Source organism: Paramacrobiotus metropolitanus, unplaced genomic scaffold, assembly GCF_019649055.1.
Source record: "Paramacrobiotus metropolitanus isolate TYO unplaced genomic scaffold, Prichtersi_v1.0 Parri_scaffold0000035, whole genome shotgun sequence".
Lineage (NCBI taxonomy): Eukaryota > Metazoa > Tardigrada > Eutardigrada > Parachela > Macrobiotidae > Paramacrobiotus > Paramacrobiotus metropolitanus.
The window spans coordinates 537,344-554,448 of record NW_026570255.1 but is presented as its reverse complement, the minus strand read 5'-3'; the positions used below and the strand labels follow the sequence as shown (position 1 = coordinate 554,448).

The 17,105-nt window shown below is 49.0% G+C and overlaps 4 protein-coding genes across 4 annotated transcripts; all 4 read left to right on the top strand.

Moving 5' to 3' along the window:
- Window positions 1–442: 442 nt before the first annotated feature.
- LOC129589469 (uncharacterized) lies at window positions 443–3,508 on the top strand. Its single transcript, XM_055484247.1, has 4 exons — window positions 443–875; window positions 1,120–1,385; window positions 1,471–2,355; window positions 3,091–3,508. The coding sequence occupies exons 1-4, from the start codon at window positions 617–619 to the stop codon at window positions 3,274–3,276; spliced, it is 1,596 nt and encodes a 531-aa protein (XP_055340222.1). The 5' UTR covers window positions 443–616; the 3' UTR covers window positions 3,277–3,508.
- A 1,099-nt stretch (window positions 3,509–4,607) lies between these two features.
- Window positions 4,608–7,265, top strand: LOC129589485 (uncharacterized). Its single transcript, XM_055484261.1, has 4 exons — window positions 4,608–4,839; window positions 5,015–5,283; window positions 5,356–6,264; window positions 6,866–7,265. Exons 1-4 carry the CDS (start codon window positions 4,608–4,610, stop codon window positions 7,049–7,051), a joined length of 1,596 nt encoding a protein of 531 aa, XP_055340236.1. The 3' UTR covers window positions 7,052–7,265.
- A 2,102-nt stretch (window positions 7,266–9,367) lies between these two features.
- Window positions 9,368–10,191, top strand: LOC129589484 (uncharacterized). Its single transcript, XM_055484260.1, has 2 exons — window positions 9,368–9,645; window positions 10,012–10,191. The coding sequence occupies exons 1-2, from the start codon at window positions 9,493–9,495 to the stop codon at window positions 10,189–10,191; spliced, it is 333 nt and encodes a 110-aa protein (XP_055340235.1). The 5' UTR covers window positions 9,368–9,492.
- A 1,240-nt stretch (window positions 10,192–11,431) lies between these two features.
- On the top strand, window positions 11,432–14,076 carry LOC129589482 (uncharacterized). Its single transcript, XM_055484259.1, has 4 exons — window positions 11,432–11,814; window positions 11,942–12,207; window positions 12,275–13,159; window positions 13,881–14,076. The coding sequence occupies exons 1-4, from the start codon at window positions 11,550–11,552 to the stop codon at window positions 14,061–14,063; spliced, it is 1,599 nt and encodes a 532-aa protein (XP_055340234.1). The 5' UTR covers window positions 11,432–11,549; the 3' UTR covers window positions 14,064–14,076.
- The last annotated feature ends 3,029 nt before the right edge of the window (window positions 14,077–17,105 follow it).

The window sequence follows — 17,105 nt, the reverse complement described above, 5'->3', positions numbered from 1 at the left end:
TGAGTACTTGTTGTTAAGGCTACACTGAACTGCAAATAATGTTGTGGGGGAAAATAAATAAATTCTGCGGAGAAGCTCGATCAACGTCATCGTTTACTACCACGCAGACGGAGACCTGCATCCGATCTTTAAACTTTAAACACTGAAAGAACACCGAGACTCTTATCACTCGTGGTACAATTAATGGACATGGATTAGTGTATATACATTACCGACAGAAAGTGCATGCTTTCTGGAACACGCGCAAATAAACCTCTTTGCAGCTGCGTGCGCGGTGCGAGTACAATCTAAAATCATCTAAATATAAAATTGCATTATAGCCGTGAACAAGGCGTAGCATGGCATCTATATCCGGGTGCTTTATCTGGCAGGGATATGAAATTTTATCACGTCTTGCCAGTAGCCATGGATCGGTTCCAGCTGCACAGTAGATTAACGGAGTTCAGCCAACTTAGCACTTTTGTGCTTTTTTTGACAGCAGCCGTCTTGGCGAATATTTCGCTAGCGTACTGTACCTTGGGTTAGGGTTTCACTACGGGTCCTCGTCGTTATTTCCAGCAAGCTTCGCGGGAGGAACATTCCGTGTGCGGTGTACTCCACAGGCGACAATCTGCGTATGTTCAGCGGCCAACGGGAAACGTCAATGGCGGAGATTCCGGAGGACATCGCAGTTGTGGTGGAAGTTCGTGGACGTGATGGAATATTCCAGTGCGGCAAAGTAGTAGCCGCGTCCAGCAGCGGACTACTCGTGGATTTTCGATGCACGGACCGACGGAACGAGTGGGTTCCTCTCGACCAAGCTTCCATGTACTGGGATCCTGTCAGTGCTTACTCTTATCCTCGATGGACTCGCTCCAGGTTCTATGCCGATCAAGGTTTGTGCACTGTTTCCAATGTACTACTTTGTACAAAATCTCCTCAGCGACGCCTGCTGGTGACATTAGCTTTTACTTGCGTTCGCACCATTTCACGTAATTCGCAGTTCTTCTATTTCTGTGTGCGTCGCGATGGCACAGGTTGCTTCCAGAGAGCCGAAAATGGTTCCTTGAAATTTATTCTGAATTCCTTAGTACAGTGGAAACAGTGCACAGAGAGTCATTGTTACGTTAATGGTTGCAGTGATCATGGATTCCGTGGAGGTGCTGATGCAGCACAGTCCCGCGGAGCCTTGGAAATGGCATCCGGCCACCATCCTTGTTTATGACCGGCAGCACAATCAGTTCGCCTGGGTCAAATTCCATTTGTCCGGCAGGGACGTCAAAGCCGTCGTTCCGCGAGACCGTATTCGACGGTGTGGTTTAAAGGTGCTCATGACCTACGGATTGCTTGAATTGGTGGAAGAGCGCAAAATGGAAACCTTCAATTTAGAAAACCGTCTGTTTTATGTAAGCCATTCCACAATCTTTATCACTATTCACTCCTAATGTGCCGGAGCGGATATTTTTTTCTGCATGTATTTTACTATTTCAGAATAAAACGGTGCTTAGCCCTTTGGCGGCCGCGAAAGCCAGCACCACACCCAAGAGCGTGAAGCAGCACGGACCCGAAGACGGTTGCCGGGTCGCGGAAACATGGTGGAAGGGTCTCTTGGCCTGCTGCGGCCGCTCCACTTCCCCAGCTTTGAAAATTGTGCCACCGGCGCCAGTTCTCGACGAGGGCCGCGCATTCCGGGTTCTGCCGGTGGAAATTATTACGGAGACCTTGTATTCCCTGCCGACCGTTGACCAGTGCCGGCTGCGGACGGTGTGCACCGGCTGGAACCGCCTCCTCACAGCGGCCGCCGTCAGGAACCTACTGCACATCCATTTCCCATCCAAAAGCGAATGCTCATCGTCCGCCGGAAGTGTTTACATCGCTGTGGCCTGTGCACATCGTTGTTGGAGTTCTGGCGTAGTGGGCATCGTGGGTTCGCCAGCCCGGGATAACTGCAACGAGAAACTGTCGATTAATTATTTGCCTTTATGTGATGGACTCTTTCTGCGCGCGCTGATGAACAACTACCCGAAGGATCTGGTGCTGAAAGACATTAACTGCATGTATATTCCTGATGATAGAGCCAAAGATTACATCGTCACGTTCCACCGAGTGTTTGACTCCCTAGCGGCGGTCGGTGATAAGCTGACCGTGAAGAACTTTACCTGCGAGATCTTCCAGTCGGTTTTGGATGGCGGGGTTCCCTTCACCATCCGCATCCCGTTTGGACGGATGCGCGACTGGTGTCTGACGCTTACCGGCTGGTGGCGAATGATTGAGCAAGGATGTCCGCGGCTGAATGACAAGCAGAAAGGAGTGGTGCGCTGTGCGATCAGGAAACGGCATTCATGTTCTGCCGAACTTCAGGAAAACCTGAAAATGGTAAAGACGGTAGAGTGACATAGGGTTTCGCGCCACTTCGAAGACAGACGTTTGCTGACGTCGCTAAGTCGAAAAATTACAGAGCCGAGCTAGCGTATGCAGAACCGTCGTAGTTCCCCTTGGCTCCTTATGGATTAATGATTTTTGAAAGTTTTCTGTGGTTTCTTAAGCTTGCTTATGCTTTCGTGATTTTCATCGGTTCTTTGACTTAAGGCTTTCTAGGTGGTCACACTTTTCGAAAGTTTCTGATTTATCAGATGTCTTAGGTTTCTTAGTTCTTATTTTTTAGGTTTCTTAGACTCATAAGTTTCCTACGGTCCATGAGGCTTTTTTGTCTTCGCCCTGTTGACGGTCGGCTTCGTGGGGTCCCGCCCTTAGGGCAATCGACGCAGTCTACGTCGACGTAGTGCCTTTTGATGGTGTCACGCCAATTCGTCGACAAAAAGTCGTCCAATATGTGTCTGTCCGTCACGACATCGAGCTAGTGCATAAATAAACCATCGCTATTTTCGTGGCTCCCCACTTTTTTTAGGTTTTTTTTAAGCTTGTTAGTCTTAAGTAATTTCTTCCTAGTTTTCTTAGTCGTGGCTCTCATGGTGGTGGCCGACTTGTGAGTGGACAAAAAAAATGTCGATGAGCCATCACTATGAGGAAAAGCGCAAAATAAATCTCCAGCAGCGCTGGTTGCCACAAGTTTGATGCAGCGTTCGGTTAACGAGTGTAACACATTCACAGATTATCTGGGCACGGCAGACTAACAATCCACGGAAGAGTGTCACGTATTTGAAGCCGTCTCCAGCAGGACCGCACCCGCTGGATTTCGTGGATGTGAACCGGCTGACACGACTGGCGCAGAATCTCATGTATTGTGCAATAACCAAGGCGACCTTCAACTGCACTGTGACTTGGCCTGCTGCTTAACTTTCTTCCCGCGGACATTCAACTGGAAGCAACTAAGTGAGACCGGCGGACTTTTGTTGAATTAACCTGCATTACCCGCATTAACCTGCTTGTTATTTGTAATGCATTCGTGTCATGTCAGTTTAAATCTAACAATTTTACAAGTGCTAACAGCGCACGCCTAAATGTCTGTTATTAAGCTCAACTGAACGGCAAATAAGGTTGTTGTGGAAATGAATAAATCCCGTGGGGAAGCCCGACCGACAGTGTCATCATTTGCTAGCACGGACTCGGGGACCTTGCAATGTCTGCACACCGTTGAGCCGCCGACTGGAACTGTTCTCTTATATCGGCCTGTGAGGAGAGAAGCGGCTCACATACAGCGACAAAATCTTTCAAAGGATTTCCACGTATTGCGCCGTGGTGCAGTGGTACTGCCTACGCGGATCTAACGACGTAGCCGGGGTTCGATTCCCCCATCGGTGCATTTTTCGGCAGCTTCTCGGTTTCCAGTGGATGGCGCCCTGCTTAGAGGCCGCTGCCAAACGTCTTGTGCACATCCAGTTCCCATCCGCTGCTGATTTCGATTCTCCAGATTTATTTCCCGCGGGCATTGTCAGGTCACTGTAGCCTGTGCGCTTCGCTACTGGATTGGCACGTTGTATTTACCGCAACGTCCGAATTCCAAACCATGTTCAAGCAGAAAACGGTTATTCTCGTGTGCGCTACCGAGGGAGAAGTTGGCAGAACAGCAGGTGGCAATGCCCACCTCTTGCGAAAACTGAAAGTGCTAGCGTTCACATGGTATGTGTGGTCGCCTGATGCACGCAAGATAATTAATCGTAAATGAGAATCGTAGTACTGTAACTGCCTGGCGGAATGTGGCTGGAAAACAGTCGGTGCTGTAATGGACAATTTAACTGCGGAGCGCATTTGGGCAACCCTATAAACGTGGTGAAGTGACCATCGTTTTAGGCGCAGACATCGCGCTAGTTGTACCCTAAGGAAGGAAATTACCGGACAAGATTGTACGAGTACGATTTAAATATGAAAGAGCCGCGATCAAGGCATGGCGTCATCTACATCCAAGTGCTCTGTCTCGCTGATTTATGAAAATTTTTGTCACGTCTAACCGTGTCACCGGTTCCTGTTGTATTGAAACGGTGCTAGCACCTTTATGTTAACGTTAGCTTAACAGCATTCGTCTTTGCGAATATTTCGCACAGTGCTAGTGTGCCATGTGCGAGAATTCATAACGACGTCCTCGCAGTTATTGTCGGCAAGTTTCCCGTGAGGAACAATCCGTGTGTTCCTCGTGAATCTACTCGTCAAATGGCGAACTGGAACCGCCAATGGCGGAGACTGGAGATGCTTTGGCTGTTGTTGTGGAAGTTCGTGGAGGGGATGGAGTGTCCCAGTGCGGCAAAGTAGTAGCCGCGTCCAGCAGCGGACTGATCGGAGATTTTCGCTGCACGGACCGACGGAACGAGTGGATGCCTCTCGATCAAGCCTCCATGTACTGGGATCCTGTCAGTGCCTACTCTTATTCTGGCCCAATGGGCAGCCGATTCTACAGCGATCAAGGTAAAATTTTGACAAACTCTTTAGCGACGTTCACTGGTGACATCATGTGCTTAACACGCACTATCGCCTATTCCACACTGTATGCATCGAGAGACAGGTCTTTTGATTTTTCATAAGTTTGGTTCCATGCCTTTGAATGATTCAGAGAAAGCCAATATTAAGTGGATGGTTGTAGGAATCGCAGACCCCGTGGAGGTGCTGATGCAGCGCAGTTCCAATGAGCCGTGGAAATGGCATCCGGGCTCCGTCCTCGTTTACGACCGGCAGCACGGTCAGTTCGCCCGGGTCGCAATCCACTTGCCCGGCAAGGACATCAGAACCGTCGTTCCGCGCAACCGCATTCGACGCCGTGCTCACATGATTTCCTTGGACTATGGATTGCTCCATCTGATGGAATTGCGCGGCATGGGAGGCTCCCATGCCGCGGAAAATCATCTGTTTTATGTAAACCATTCAAGAATCTTCATTGCGCTTAATGTACCGGAGTGGAATTATTGGGAGTTTTGTCTTTTGCAGAATAAATCCGTGCTCCGTCCTGTGGCGGCCGCGAATGCCAGCACTACACCCACGAGCGGAAAGCAGCAGGAACCTGCGGACGGTTGCTTGGCCACGCAAAAATGGTGGAAGGTGTTTTTGGCCTGCGGCGGCAGCTCCGCATCACCAGCGCTGATGGCTGCGCTGCCTGCGCCGGTTTTTGACGCTGGCCGCGCCTTCCGCGTCCTGCCGTTAGAAATCCTAACGGAGACCTTGTATTCGCTGCCAACCGTTGATCAGTGCCGAGTGCGGGCGGTGTGCGTCGTCTGGAACCGCCTCCTCACAGCGGCCGCCGCCAGGAACCTACTGCACATCCAGTTTCCATCCAAAAGCGATTGCTCATCGTCCGCGGGCAGGGTTTACATCGCTGTGGCCTGTGCGCATCGTTGCTGGAGTACCCGAACTGTGGCCGTTGTGGGTTCGCCGGTCCAGGGTGGGTTCGAGGAGAAACTGCGACTGAATTACTTGCCATTGTGTGATGGACGCTTCCTGCTTATGCTAATCCAAGGAGCCGTCGAGAGGTTCCCGGAGGACCTCGTGATTAAGGATATTAACTGCATGTATGTTCTGGAAGATAATGCTGTGGATTACATCATTACACTCCACCGCGTCTTTGACAAGCTGGCGGCGATTTGCCACACGCTGACTGTGAAGAATTTCACTTGCGAGATCTTCGATTCTACGGAAGATGGCTGGGTGCGAATCACTATCCACATGGACCACATCCCGTTCGGACGAATGCACAGCGAGCGGTGTCTTACGGTCGCGGACTGGTGGAACATGAATGAGGAAGGCTGTCCGCGGCTGGATAAAGAGCAGGAGCTTGTGGTGTCCGGCTTTATCAAAAAGAGGCAACAGCATTCTGAGAGGTTTCGGGAAGTGTTGAGAACGGTAAGGAAGGTAGAGTAAGAAATTATAACGCGCCAGTTCGTAAAGACAATTTCTCGAACGTCACTAAATCGGGCGAAATCGAGATGGCGTTGGGCAAAACCGTCGTGTTTCCTTGTGGTTTCATAGTGGTCTTCGGTTTTCTTTAAGGTTCTAGGATTTCTTCTCGCATCTTTGGGTTTGCGGCTTTTGAGTTTTTCTTTGAATTTGAGATTTTTGATTTTTCAGAGTTTTCTTAGGCATCAGATTCTTCAGGTTCTTAATTGTTTAGAATTTTAAGTTTCCTAAAGTTTCTTTATAGGTTTCCTTGCGGCTGTTAGGCTTTCTCTGGGTTTTCTCGATTTCTTTGGGCTACGACTTTTTCCGGTCTTTTCTTAGGTTTTCTTGATGTTTTATGTTCCTTGAGCTTTAGTTCCCTCAAGCTTCTCATACTTCAAATTTTCTAAAGGTTTTTTCGGCTAACCTCGTGGGATCGAAACAGCCCTACGCTGACGTAATGCCAGTGTGCCTAGCGATATAACAGAAAGCGTAAAACCGATTGCCGAAGCCGCTGTGCGCTTCGTTTCAGACGTACTGTTGAGTTAATATGTGTAATGCTTCACAGATCGTTCGTGCGCGGCAGACTAACGACCCCCGAAAGAAGGTCACGTATTTGAAGCCGGCTCCAGCCGCAGGACAGCACCCGCTGGGTTTGGTCGATGTGGACCGGCTGACACGGCTGACGCAGTATCTCGTGTACTGTGCCGTTACCCACACGCCGTTCAAGAGCACCGTGACTTGGCCTGCCTAACTTCCTTCCATCCCGTGGACCTTTCATTGAAGGAACTTAAGGAGACGGGCGAACTTTTGTTGGACTAACCAGCGCTAACTTTGTTGTTTCTGTAATGCATTCTTCTCATGCTAATTTTGCAAACTCTTCTCAAATGCTAACTGCGCCCGCCTAAAAGTCTATAATCAAGGTAACATAGAATTGAAAAGAAATTTGTTGGACTTGCATCCATAAACCTCGGGGGGAAATGCGAGCGTCGTGGGTTACTAGCAAACAAAGCAGCAGAATGCGCGGGATTATTGCGTAAAATAGCAAAAAGTTAAAAGTTTAACCACTGAAGAAACACCGAGAATCTGACCATATGGTAACATGATCGGTCCGGGATCAGTGTCGATGCAGCGCCGGCAGATAGCGTACCGCCGCACAGTGAGCATTCCAAGGATATTAGAAAGTTGCAAAGATCGTCAGGTGACTCATAGGTGTATGTTTACTCTGGGATACCTACTGGCTACTGTCCAGTTATCGTTCAGGCAATCGATTCTGTCCTCTTAAGCGGATCATGTGACCACAAGACGTGGCATCGCCATCGCATCTACAGATATATCCAGGTGCTCTGTCTGGCAGGGATACGATTTTTATTCTCGTCTAAGCAGTGTAGTGGTTGCAGTATTTGAGCGGTTTGCAACCATCTTAGCACCATTATGCTTTCTTAATAGCAACTGTCTTGGCGAATATTTCGCACAGTGCTGTTATACATTGGGTTATAACTTCATAAAGAACCTCAGTTACTTGCGGTAGGTTTCCCGTCAGGAACATTACGTGTGCCCAACAGACGACAAGTTGCGCATGTTCAGTGGCCAGTTGCAACCGTCAATGGCGAAGACGGGAGATAATTTTACTATTGTTGTGGAAGTCCGTGGAGAAGATGGAGTCCTCCAGTGGGGCAAAGTAGTAGCTGCGTCCAGCAGCGGACTGCTCGTGGATTTTCGATGCACGGACCGACGGAACGAGTGGGTTTTTCTGGATCAGGCTTCCTTGTACTGGGCGAATGTCAGTGCTTACTCTTATCCTCGACCTATGCGCTCCCGATTCTATGGCGATCAAGGTACCATTTTGTAAAAGTCTCCTTAGCGACTCTTGTTGGTGACATTATTTTTAACGCTGATCACGCCATTTCATGGTCATTATAAGCAGAATTCTTCTGCTCTGTATGCTTCGTGATGGCACAGTCTGGTTCCAGAAAGGCGCATTCAAGGCTGGAAATGGTTCCTTGTAATTTATTCTGAATTTATTAATTCATTTTAAGCAATGCACATAAAGTCAACTTTGCGTGGATGGTTGTAGGGATCGCGGATCCCGTGGAGGTGCTGATGCAGCGCACTCCCTCGGAGCCGTGGAAATGGCATCCGGCCACCGTCCTCGTTTATGACCGGCAGGACAATCAATTCGCCTGGGTCGCCATCCGCTTACCCGGCGGGGACGTCCGAACCGTCGTCCCGCGCGACCGTATTAGATGCCCTGCTCCCATGGTTTTCCCTGGCCTACGGATTACCCGAACTGATTGAATTGCGCCATATGGAAAACTTCACTGAAGAAAATCGTCTGTTTTATGTAAATCATTCGACAATCTTTACTGGGCTAACTGGCTAAGTGTGTCGGAGAGAATTTGGTTGGTTACGCAGCGTATTTTACTATTGCAGAGAAAAACCGTGCTGTGGTGGCCGCGAAAGCCAGTACTACCCCACGGGCCGAAAGCAACAGAAACCGGCGGACTGTTGCGATGCCACGGAAAAATGGTGGAAGGTGTTCTTGGCCTGCGGCGGCCGCTCTACGTCACCCGCGCTGGAACTCGTGCCACCAACGCTGGAAATTGTACCACCAGCGCCGGTTTTTGACGCTGGCTGCGCCTTCCGCGTCCTTCCCATGGAAATCCTGACGGAGGCCTTGTATTCTATGCCAACCGTTGATCAGTGCCGAATGCGAGCGGTGTGCGCCGTCTGGAACCGTCTCCTCACAGCGGCCGCCGCCAGGAACCTGCTGCACATCCAGTTCCCATCCAAAAGCGATTGCTCCTTGTCCGCTGGCAGTGTGTACATCGCTGCGGCCTGTGCACATCGCTGCTGGAGTATCCGCATCGTGGCCATTGTGGGTTCGCCGGTCCAGGGTGGTTCCGAGGCGAAACTGCGGCTGAACCATTTGCCTTTGTGTGATGGACTCTTTCTGCGTCGTGCACTGATCCAAGACGACTCCGCGAGGGTCCCTGAGGACATTGTGATTAAGGACATTAACTGCATGTATGTTCTGGAAATTAACGCCGTGGATTCCTCATCGCGCTCTACCGGGTATTTGACCAGCTGGCGGCGATCTGTGGTATCCTAACCGTGAAGAACTTCACCTGCGAGATCTGCAATTGTGATGAGGATGGCTGGGTACGAATCGTTATTCAAATCCCGTTCGGGCAGATGCGCTGGGATCGACGTCTGACGGTCGCGGATTGGTGGAACATGATTGAGGAAGGCTGTCCGCTGTTGAATGAAGGGCAGAAGAGTGTGGTGTCCGGCTTTATCAAAAAGAAGATAAAGCATTCTGAGTGGCTTCGGGGATTGTTGAGGCTGGTAAGGAACGATAGAGTGGGACAGGGTAGGGCGGCGGAAATTTCTCAAATCGTCACTACTCACTTGGTCGACGAAACACGATGTCGGCCCGTCACGAAGTCCAGCTACCGTTTTGCTGAACCTTCTCTTTCTTTAAGGGTTCGTTCTCTTTCTTTAAGCGTTCGTTGGCATCCTTAGGGTTCTTGGTTTTTTTTGGATTTCTTTTGGTTTGGGGTCCCAGGTTGTTTCTGGATTGCTTCTTCGACTTTTCTTAGGATTCCTGCCGGTGACCAAATGGCTCTGGGGAAAGCGTAAAACTTATCTCCAGTAGCGCCGTTTGCCACAATTTCGACGTACCGTTCAGCTGATGGGTGTAATGCTTTGCAGATCGTCCGGGCGTGGCAGACCAACGATACTCGAAAGAGCATCACGTATCTGAAGCCGTCTCCAGTAGCACAGCTGGGTTTCGTCGATTTCAACCGGCTGACACGACTAACGCAGTATCTCATGTACTGTGCTATTTCCCGAACGACGTTCAACTGCACTGTGACCTGGCCCACCGCGTAGCCTCCTTAATCTTTTCCCATCCAGCATGCTTTTCATTGGAAGCCACACCGTGAGACCGGTGGACTTTGTTGAATTAACCTGCACTGAGTTGTTGTATGTGTACTCGTAATGCATTCATGTCATGTCAATTTAAAAACTCTTCACTAATGCTAACGGCGCCCGCGTAAAAGTCAGTAATCAAGGTTACATTGAATTGAAAAGGAATTTGTTGGACTAACATCCATAAACTTCGGGGGAAATGCGAGTGTCATCGGTTACTAACAAACAAAACTGAACATATGCGCGGAATCGCGGCACAGCTATAAGGTTGATATAAATTTGATCACTGAAGAAACATCGAGAATCTGACCGATATGGTGAAATTACTGTAATTTATCAAAACATTACTGATCTGTAATGGTCGTGGATGAACGCCGATACAGCACCGGAAAAAAAGTGTACGTATAGACAAAAGCAAGAAACAGGAACAAAAGCAGGAGACTTTAGATTGCATCTTGAGGATCTCGGTACGTATTCGATTAGCTATTGAATAAAATAGGTAGTGTTCGCGATAAAGGAAGTGTTGTTGCTGTGACTCAGTCGTACGGTGATTTGTTACGCTTTTTTGTGTTTAGCATTTTTCATGAACCCTTCTGGAACTAACTGTCATCCGTAAAACGGAACAATTGAATAGCGAAGCATCCAGGTTTAAACTCAAGTTCAGGCAATAATTGGTTGTGTACTCGTGTTGTCGTGTGCGTGACCCAAGGAGGAGACGGTGGCAAGGAAACATCCATAAACAAAGCGTAGCATCTTTATCGTATCGTGCTAAACTTATTTACAACGCTATAAGGTGGAGCCTTACGGGCGCCACACGAATCCTCGACAGAACGATTCGGAAACAGGGACTTTATTGACGATGCTGTCGTCTCACCAAAAACCGAGCAGGTGGTGCAACTGTGCTGCAGATCCGTTGAAGAAGCTTGAAAATGCGGGCGTGAAAATCCGCTGAAATGCAGCGAATAGCAAGTCAGATGGGCAGGAGTTATAGGCTCATAGCTATACGTAAAGTCGTAAACCCGCCCTTACAGCGCATAGAATCACACTGACTCTGAAAACCATTCTGCGTCCTTTTTTATGAGTGGCTTAGGAAACGTGTATATATGTACGAGTACTAACGTACGACTTCATGTTGCATGGGATATTCCACAAAATTGGCACTTCGAGCTTACTTCTTAACGGACGTCCAAATACAGTAATTTATTGCAGTGTTGGTGTGCTTTGCTATTCATCTTTGTTATTTATCTCACAGCGTCGTCTTCCCCGTTACTTTTGGCAGGCTCCTCGAGAGTAACGTGACGTGTCCAATAGACGACAGCATGCCTATGTCAAGTGGCCAACTGGAACCGTCCATGGCGACAAATCCAGAGGACATCGCTGTTGTGGTGGAAGTCCGTGGAGGAGATAGAGCGAAGCAGTGCGGCAAGGTCGTAGCTGTGTCCAGCAGCGGACTTCGCGTCGATTTTCGCTGCACGGGCCGACGGAACGAATGGGTTCCTCTTGACCAAGCTCTCTTCTACTGGGCTAATATTAGTGCCTACTCGTACTCTGGACGGAGGCGCTCCCGATTCTATGGCGATCAAGGTAGTTAGCGACGCTGCTTTGGCATGCGCTAACTTAGGTCCCCGAAGGTTTCTCCTTGCCGGTTACAGAGGGCTGACAAATGCGTATATTAGTCAGAAACGATTTCTTATGATGTTGATGGTAATAGGGATCGCGGATCCCGTGGAGGTGCTGATGCAGCGCAGTCCGTCAGAGCCGTGGACATGGCAACCAGCCGGCGTCCTCGTTTACGACCGGCAACACGGTCAGTTCGCCTGGGTCGCCATCTTCTTGCCCGGCGGATTCATCAGAACCGTCGTTCCTCGAAACCGCATTCGCCGCCCGGCTTCAATGGTTTCCTTGGCCAACGGATTGCTCGAGACGATGGAAGCGCGCCGCATGGAAAACTTTAGTTTAGAAAACCATCTGTTTTACGTAAACCATCTTTACTGCCTTTACTGTGCCGGAAATGATAATCTGGTCAATTACGCTGCTGTTGCAGAATAAATCCGTGCTCCGCCCTGTTGAGAGCGCTGCACCCACGAGCGGGAAGCAGCAAGAACGCCAGAACGGTTATCGGGCCAAGGAGAAATGGTGGACGGCTTTCCTGCCCTGTGGCGGCCGCTCCCCGTCACCAGCTCGGGTAGTTGTGGTGCCCGCGCCGGTTCTTAACGAGGACAGCGTAATCCGCTTCCTGACGGTGGAGATCTTAACGGAGATCCTACAGTCCCTGCCCACGGTTGATCAGTGCCGTTTGTGGACGGTGTGCAGCGGCTGGAACCGCGTCCTCACATCGGCCGCTCTCAGGAACTTGCTGCACATCCAGTTCCCCTCCACATCCGATGAAATTCGTCCTGGCAGTGTCTACATTGCTGTGGCCTGTGCACATCGCTGCTGGAGTACGCGCACGGTGGCTATCGTGGGTTCGCCAGTCCGGGATGACTGCAAAGAGAAGCTGCGGCTGAATCATTTGCCTTTGTGCGATGGGCTCTTTCTGCGCGCGCTGATCAATGGAGCCGTCGAGAAATTCCCGCAGGACCTAGTGTTGAAGGACATCAACTGCGAGTATATTCTGAAAGATAATGACGTGGATTACATCATCACGCTACATCGCGTCTTTGACCAGCTGGCGGCGGTTTGCCACACGCTTACCGTGAAGAACTTCACCTGCCAGATCTTCAAGTCAGTTGCGGATGGCCGGATGCCCATCACCATTCACATCCCGTTCGGACGGATGCGCAGCGATCGGCGTCTACGGATGGCGGACTGGTGGGGTTTGATTGGGAGAGGCTGTCCGCGACTGGATGAAGAAGAGAAGGATGAGGTGGGCTTCGTTATCAACAACACGCCGCAGCATTTTGCCAGACTTCGAGAATTGCTGGAGAAGGTAAAGCGAGATAGAATCACTGTGTAACTGTGTAGACGGAAATTTCAGGCCACGTAACGATGTCGAATTCACACGGTGTCAACCCGTCACGAGTTCGAGGTAGCGTAGTGCTGAACCGCCGCGTTTCCCTTGGCTTTCTTAAAGTTTTTCGACTTACTCGAGGCTTATTGGTTTTTGGGGATTTCTTTGGATTTGGCGTCGTCGATGTTTTTCGATTGAATTTTTTTTAAAGAGCTTTCTTAGGGTTCCTTGATTGGCAGGATTTCTTAGGTTTCTTGGTTTTCTTGCATTTCTAAGTTTTCTTCGGTTTTTGTGCTCTTTGGTTTTGTTTGAGCTTCTTGATGACTTGATGATTTCTTGGGTTTCTCTGGATTTCTTAGGGTTTTATCTTTCTTTTGGTTTCTCGATTTTTCTGGATTAAGAATTTCGATTTGTTTTCAGACCTTTTTTAGCGTTTCTTGAGTTTCTGGAAGATTTCTTCAGCTTCCTAATTTCACTCAGATTTCGAAATTTTCTGAGGCTTATTAGCCCTCGCGGCGGTCGATTTCGTGGAGATCGGCCCTATGGCGCTCGAACAGTCTAGGTCGACGTAATGCCGGTGCTCTAGTGATGTTAGAAAAAGCGTAATATTTTTTACGCTTTTTCTAATACGCTTTTCTTTACGCGCTGTTTTCTGGAATTCCCCGGCGTCAGTTGATGGGTGTAACGCTTCAATTCGCAGATCGTCCGTGCACGGCAGACCAACGACCCCCGAAGAAAGGTCACGTATTTGAAGCCGGCTCCAGCAGCAGGACAATACCCGCTGCGTTGGGTCGATGTGGACCGGCTGACACGAATGACGCAGTATCTCCTGTACTGTGCCATAACCAACACGCCATTCAACTGCATTATGACCTGGGACTAATTTTCCACTGGAGGCAACAACGGATTAGAGACAGGCGGAATCGTTGAACTAACCTACACACTAACTTGTTGTATCATTCTGTAATTCATTCATGTCGTGTCATACTACAACTTCTAACGCTTCGCAATGCTAACAGCGTACGCCCTAGATATATGTAATTTAGGCTATACTGAACTGAAAATAATTTGTTGGACTGGCATCCATAAAGTTCTTGGAGGAATCCGATCGGAAGGGTCCTGAGCGGCTGAGGCACAAGCGTACATGCGCCACTGCGCGGAAAAACATTGTTACAACTTTAGACACGGAAAAAACACCAGCGTGGTAAACTTAATGGACTTGGATCAGTGCCGATACAACACCGGCAGAAGGTGTACGCATTCTGATATGATTAGAAATTTGCAACCGATGTCATATGTATATGTTTACTCTGGGACGCTGTACCTTAGTGTCAAGTTATCGCTTAGGCAATCGACGCTGTGCCGCTAAAGCGGATCATATAACAACAAGGCAAACACAGGCATGGCACACCCCGCCGCTGAAAACGAATCCGGCTGAGCGTTGCCATCTCTACCTGCGCGGAACCCGTGGCGTGGCCGCACGCGGCGGAGCTCAGCTTTAGATCTAGATCATTGCTGGCGGAGCGGTGCGACATGATGATCACCGGCTCCGATGTTGAATTCCCGGATGATTCCGCCATTCCAGTCCGGTTATCACGAAACTGGACCGCTCTGTCACCGTGAGTCAACAGAGCCCGAAGCGCAGTTCAGCTGATCGTTTTGCGACTAAACCGGCTTAGGACAAAGATAAACGTATGCGACCGCTCAAGCGTAAGGTTTGATGCGGATTTTGCGTACGTCTCCTGTAACAAGCCGGAAGTGCCCATATTATCGGTCAATGCACCAGCAATTTATCCGGAGGATGTGTGATTGTGAATCGCGGAACCGGAGCGCCGGCGCAAGTGATCGGCAATGAAAATAGCGGTAAACACGACATCGGTTTATATAACCTTTTCATCATTTATATCCTTGATTTTCTTTGTGTTACAATTTTAATTCGTTTGCGTTTTATGTATATTTTTCCGATAGTTTCCTACGAGGTCCAAGACTCCAAGTGGGCACTGAGAATATCGTCAAGGTTATGTTGTGGTGGGATTGCGAAGAAGCATTAGTCCAAACCATCCAGCTGTTGTGGTGGGAGCTTAGAAGAATCCAACGGAAAACTTTCGCAGTTGGACATGTTGATCCGATCAGTTGTTCCTGGTTTCAGAGTTCGCTGCACGACACCGTGAGGTTACCATCACTTTCGAAGACGCGGATGGATCTACTCAAACGGTGTCTGTGGAAAATCGGCAATAATCGGTTTTTAGCTTCGCTAATGTGAACGGGTGAATCATTACCATGCGCTTAAAACGTCTGTTTGTTCTGTTATTTTTGCATCGGAACTCCCGCTTTCTTGTCTTAGGTCCCGTTGTTTTTCTCCTGAAAGTTCGCAGTTTATTTAATTTATTTGCTGCAGATTTTTTACGACAAGAAGGACACAGTCGCGTACAGCCTGGCTAGCGATGTGTTCGTGAATCTTCTAACTTTCCTCTATTACTAACAGCGCACGGCGGAATGTCTGCACCGATCTTATCAAGCATGCTAAAATAAACGTAATATGAATGAAACACAATAAATTTTTGTAAATTCACTACGAACGTTCAGTGTATCCATGTATTCGATTAAGTAGTTGTGTAATTCGTGCAATTCACATTTCCGAATCGTCACGCGGTGAAAACACGTTCAAACTTCAAACACAACCAAAGTTTTACTCGTTTGCGTGGCCGAAGCGAACGAGAAGAAGAAGCTAACAGGAATGAACCGCTCTGCAGCTATGTACGATTGCCATCTACTGTAAATCCGGGTGCTTTGGTTGGCGCGGATCTGTAAATTTTAATAGCGTTCTATCGTCTACCGGTTCCTGATTTATACGATACTCACCTTTCTGCTTTCTTAACAGCAGTCGTCCTGGCGAATTTTTCGCACGGTGCTAGTGTATCTTGAGAATTTCGCCACGACGTCCTCCCAGTTATTTTTCGGCAGGTTTCCCGTTAGGAGCACTGCGAGTGTTCAACACTCGTGAATCTGGTCATATTCAGTGGCTAAATGGAACCACCAATGGCGAAAACTAGTGATGATTTTACTATTGTTGTGGAAGTCCGTGGAGGAGATGGAGTGCTCCAGTGCGGCAAGGTAGTTGCCGCGTCCAGCAGCGGACTGCTCGTGGATTTTTGATGCGCGGATCGAAGGAACGAGTGGGTCCCTCTGGATCAAGCTTTCTTGTACTGGGCGACTGTCAGCGCTTACACCTATCCTCGACCTATGCGCTCCCGATTCTATGGCGATCAAGGTACCCCTTTGTAAAAATCTCCTTAGCGACTCTTCTTGGTGACTATATTCTTTATCTCTGTTCGCACCATGTCATCGCCATTATAAGTCGCAATTCTTCACTCGTTATGCTTCGTGATGGCACAGTCTGGTTTCAGAAAAGCGCATTCGAGGCCTAGAATGGTTCCTTGTAATTTAATCTGAATTTATTATTACAAGTGGAAGCAGTGTATCGAAACAGTGCATAGAAAGTCAATACTGCGTGGATGGTTGTAGGGATCGCGGATCCCGTGGAGGTGTTGATGCAGCACAGTCCCTCGGAACCGTGGAAATGGCACGCGGCTACCGTTCTCGTGTATGACCGGCAGCACAATCAGTTCGCCTAGGTCACCATCCATTTGCCCGGCGGGGACGTCCGAACCGTCGTTCCGCGCGACCGTATTCGATGCCCGGCCCCAATGGCTTCCTTGGTCCACGGACTGCTCGAATTGATAGAACTGCGCCATATGGAAAACTTCATTGCAGAGAATCGTCTGTTTTATGTACACTTTTCAATGAACTACGTTGCGCTAGCACCGCACACGATTGAGTGGGTTACCTTCATGCAGTTCACTATTGCAGAGTAAATCCGTCCTGCGACCCGTGACTCCGGCTACATCAAGCGCCACTTCCACAA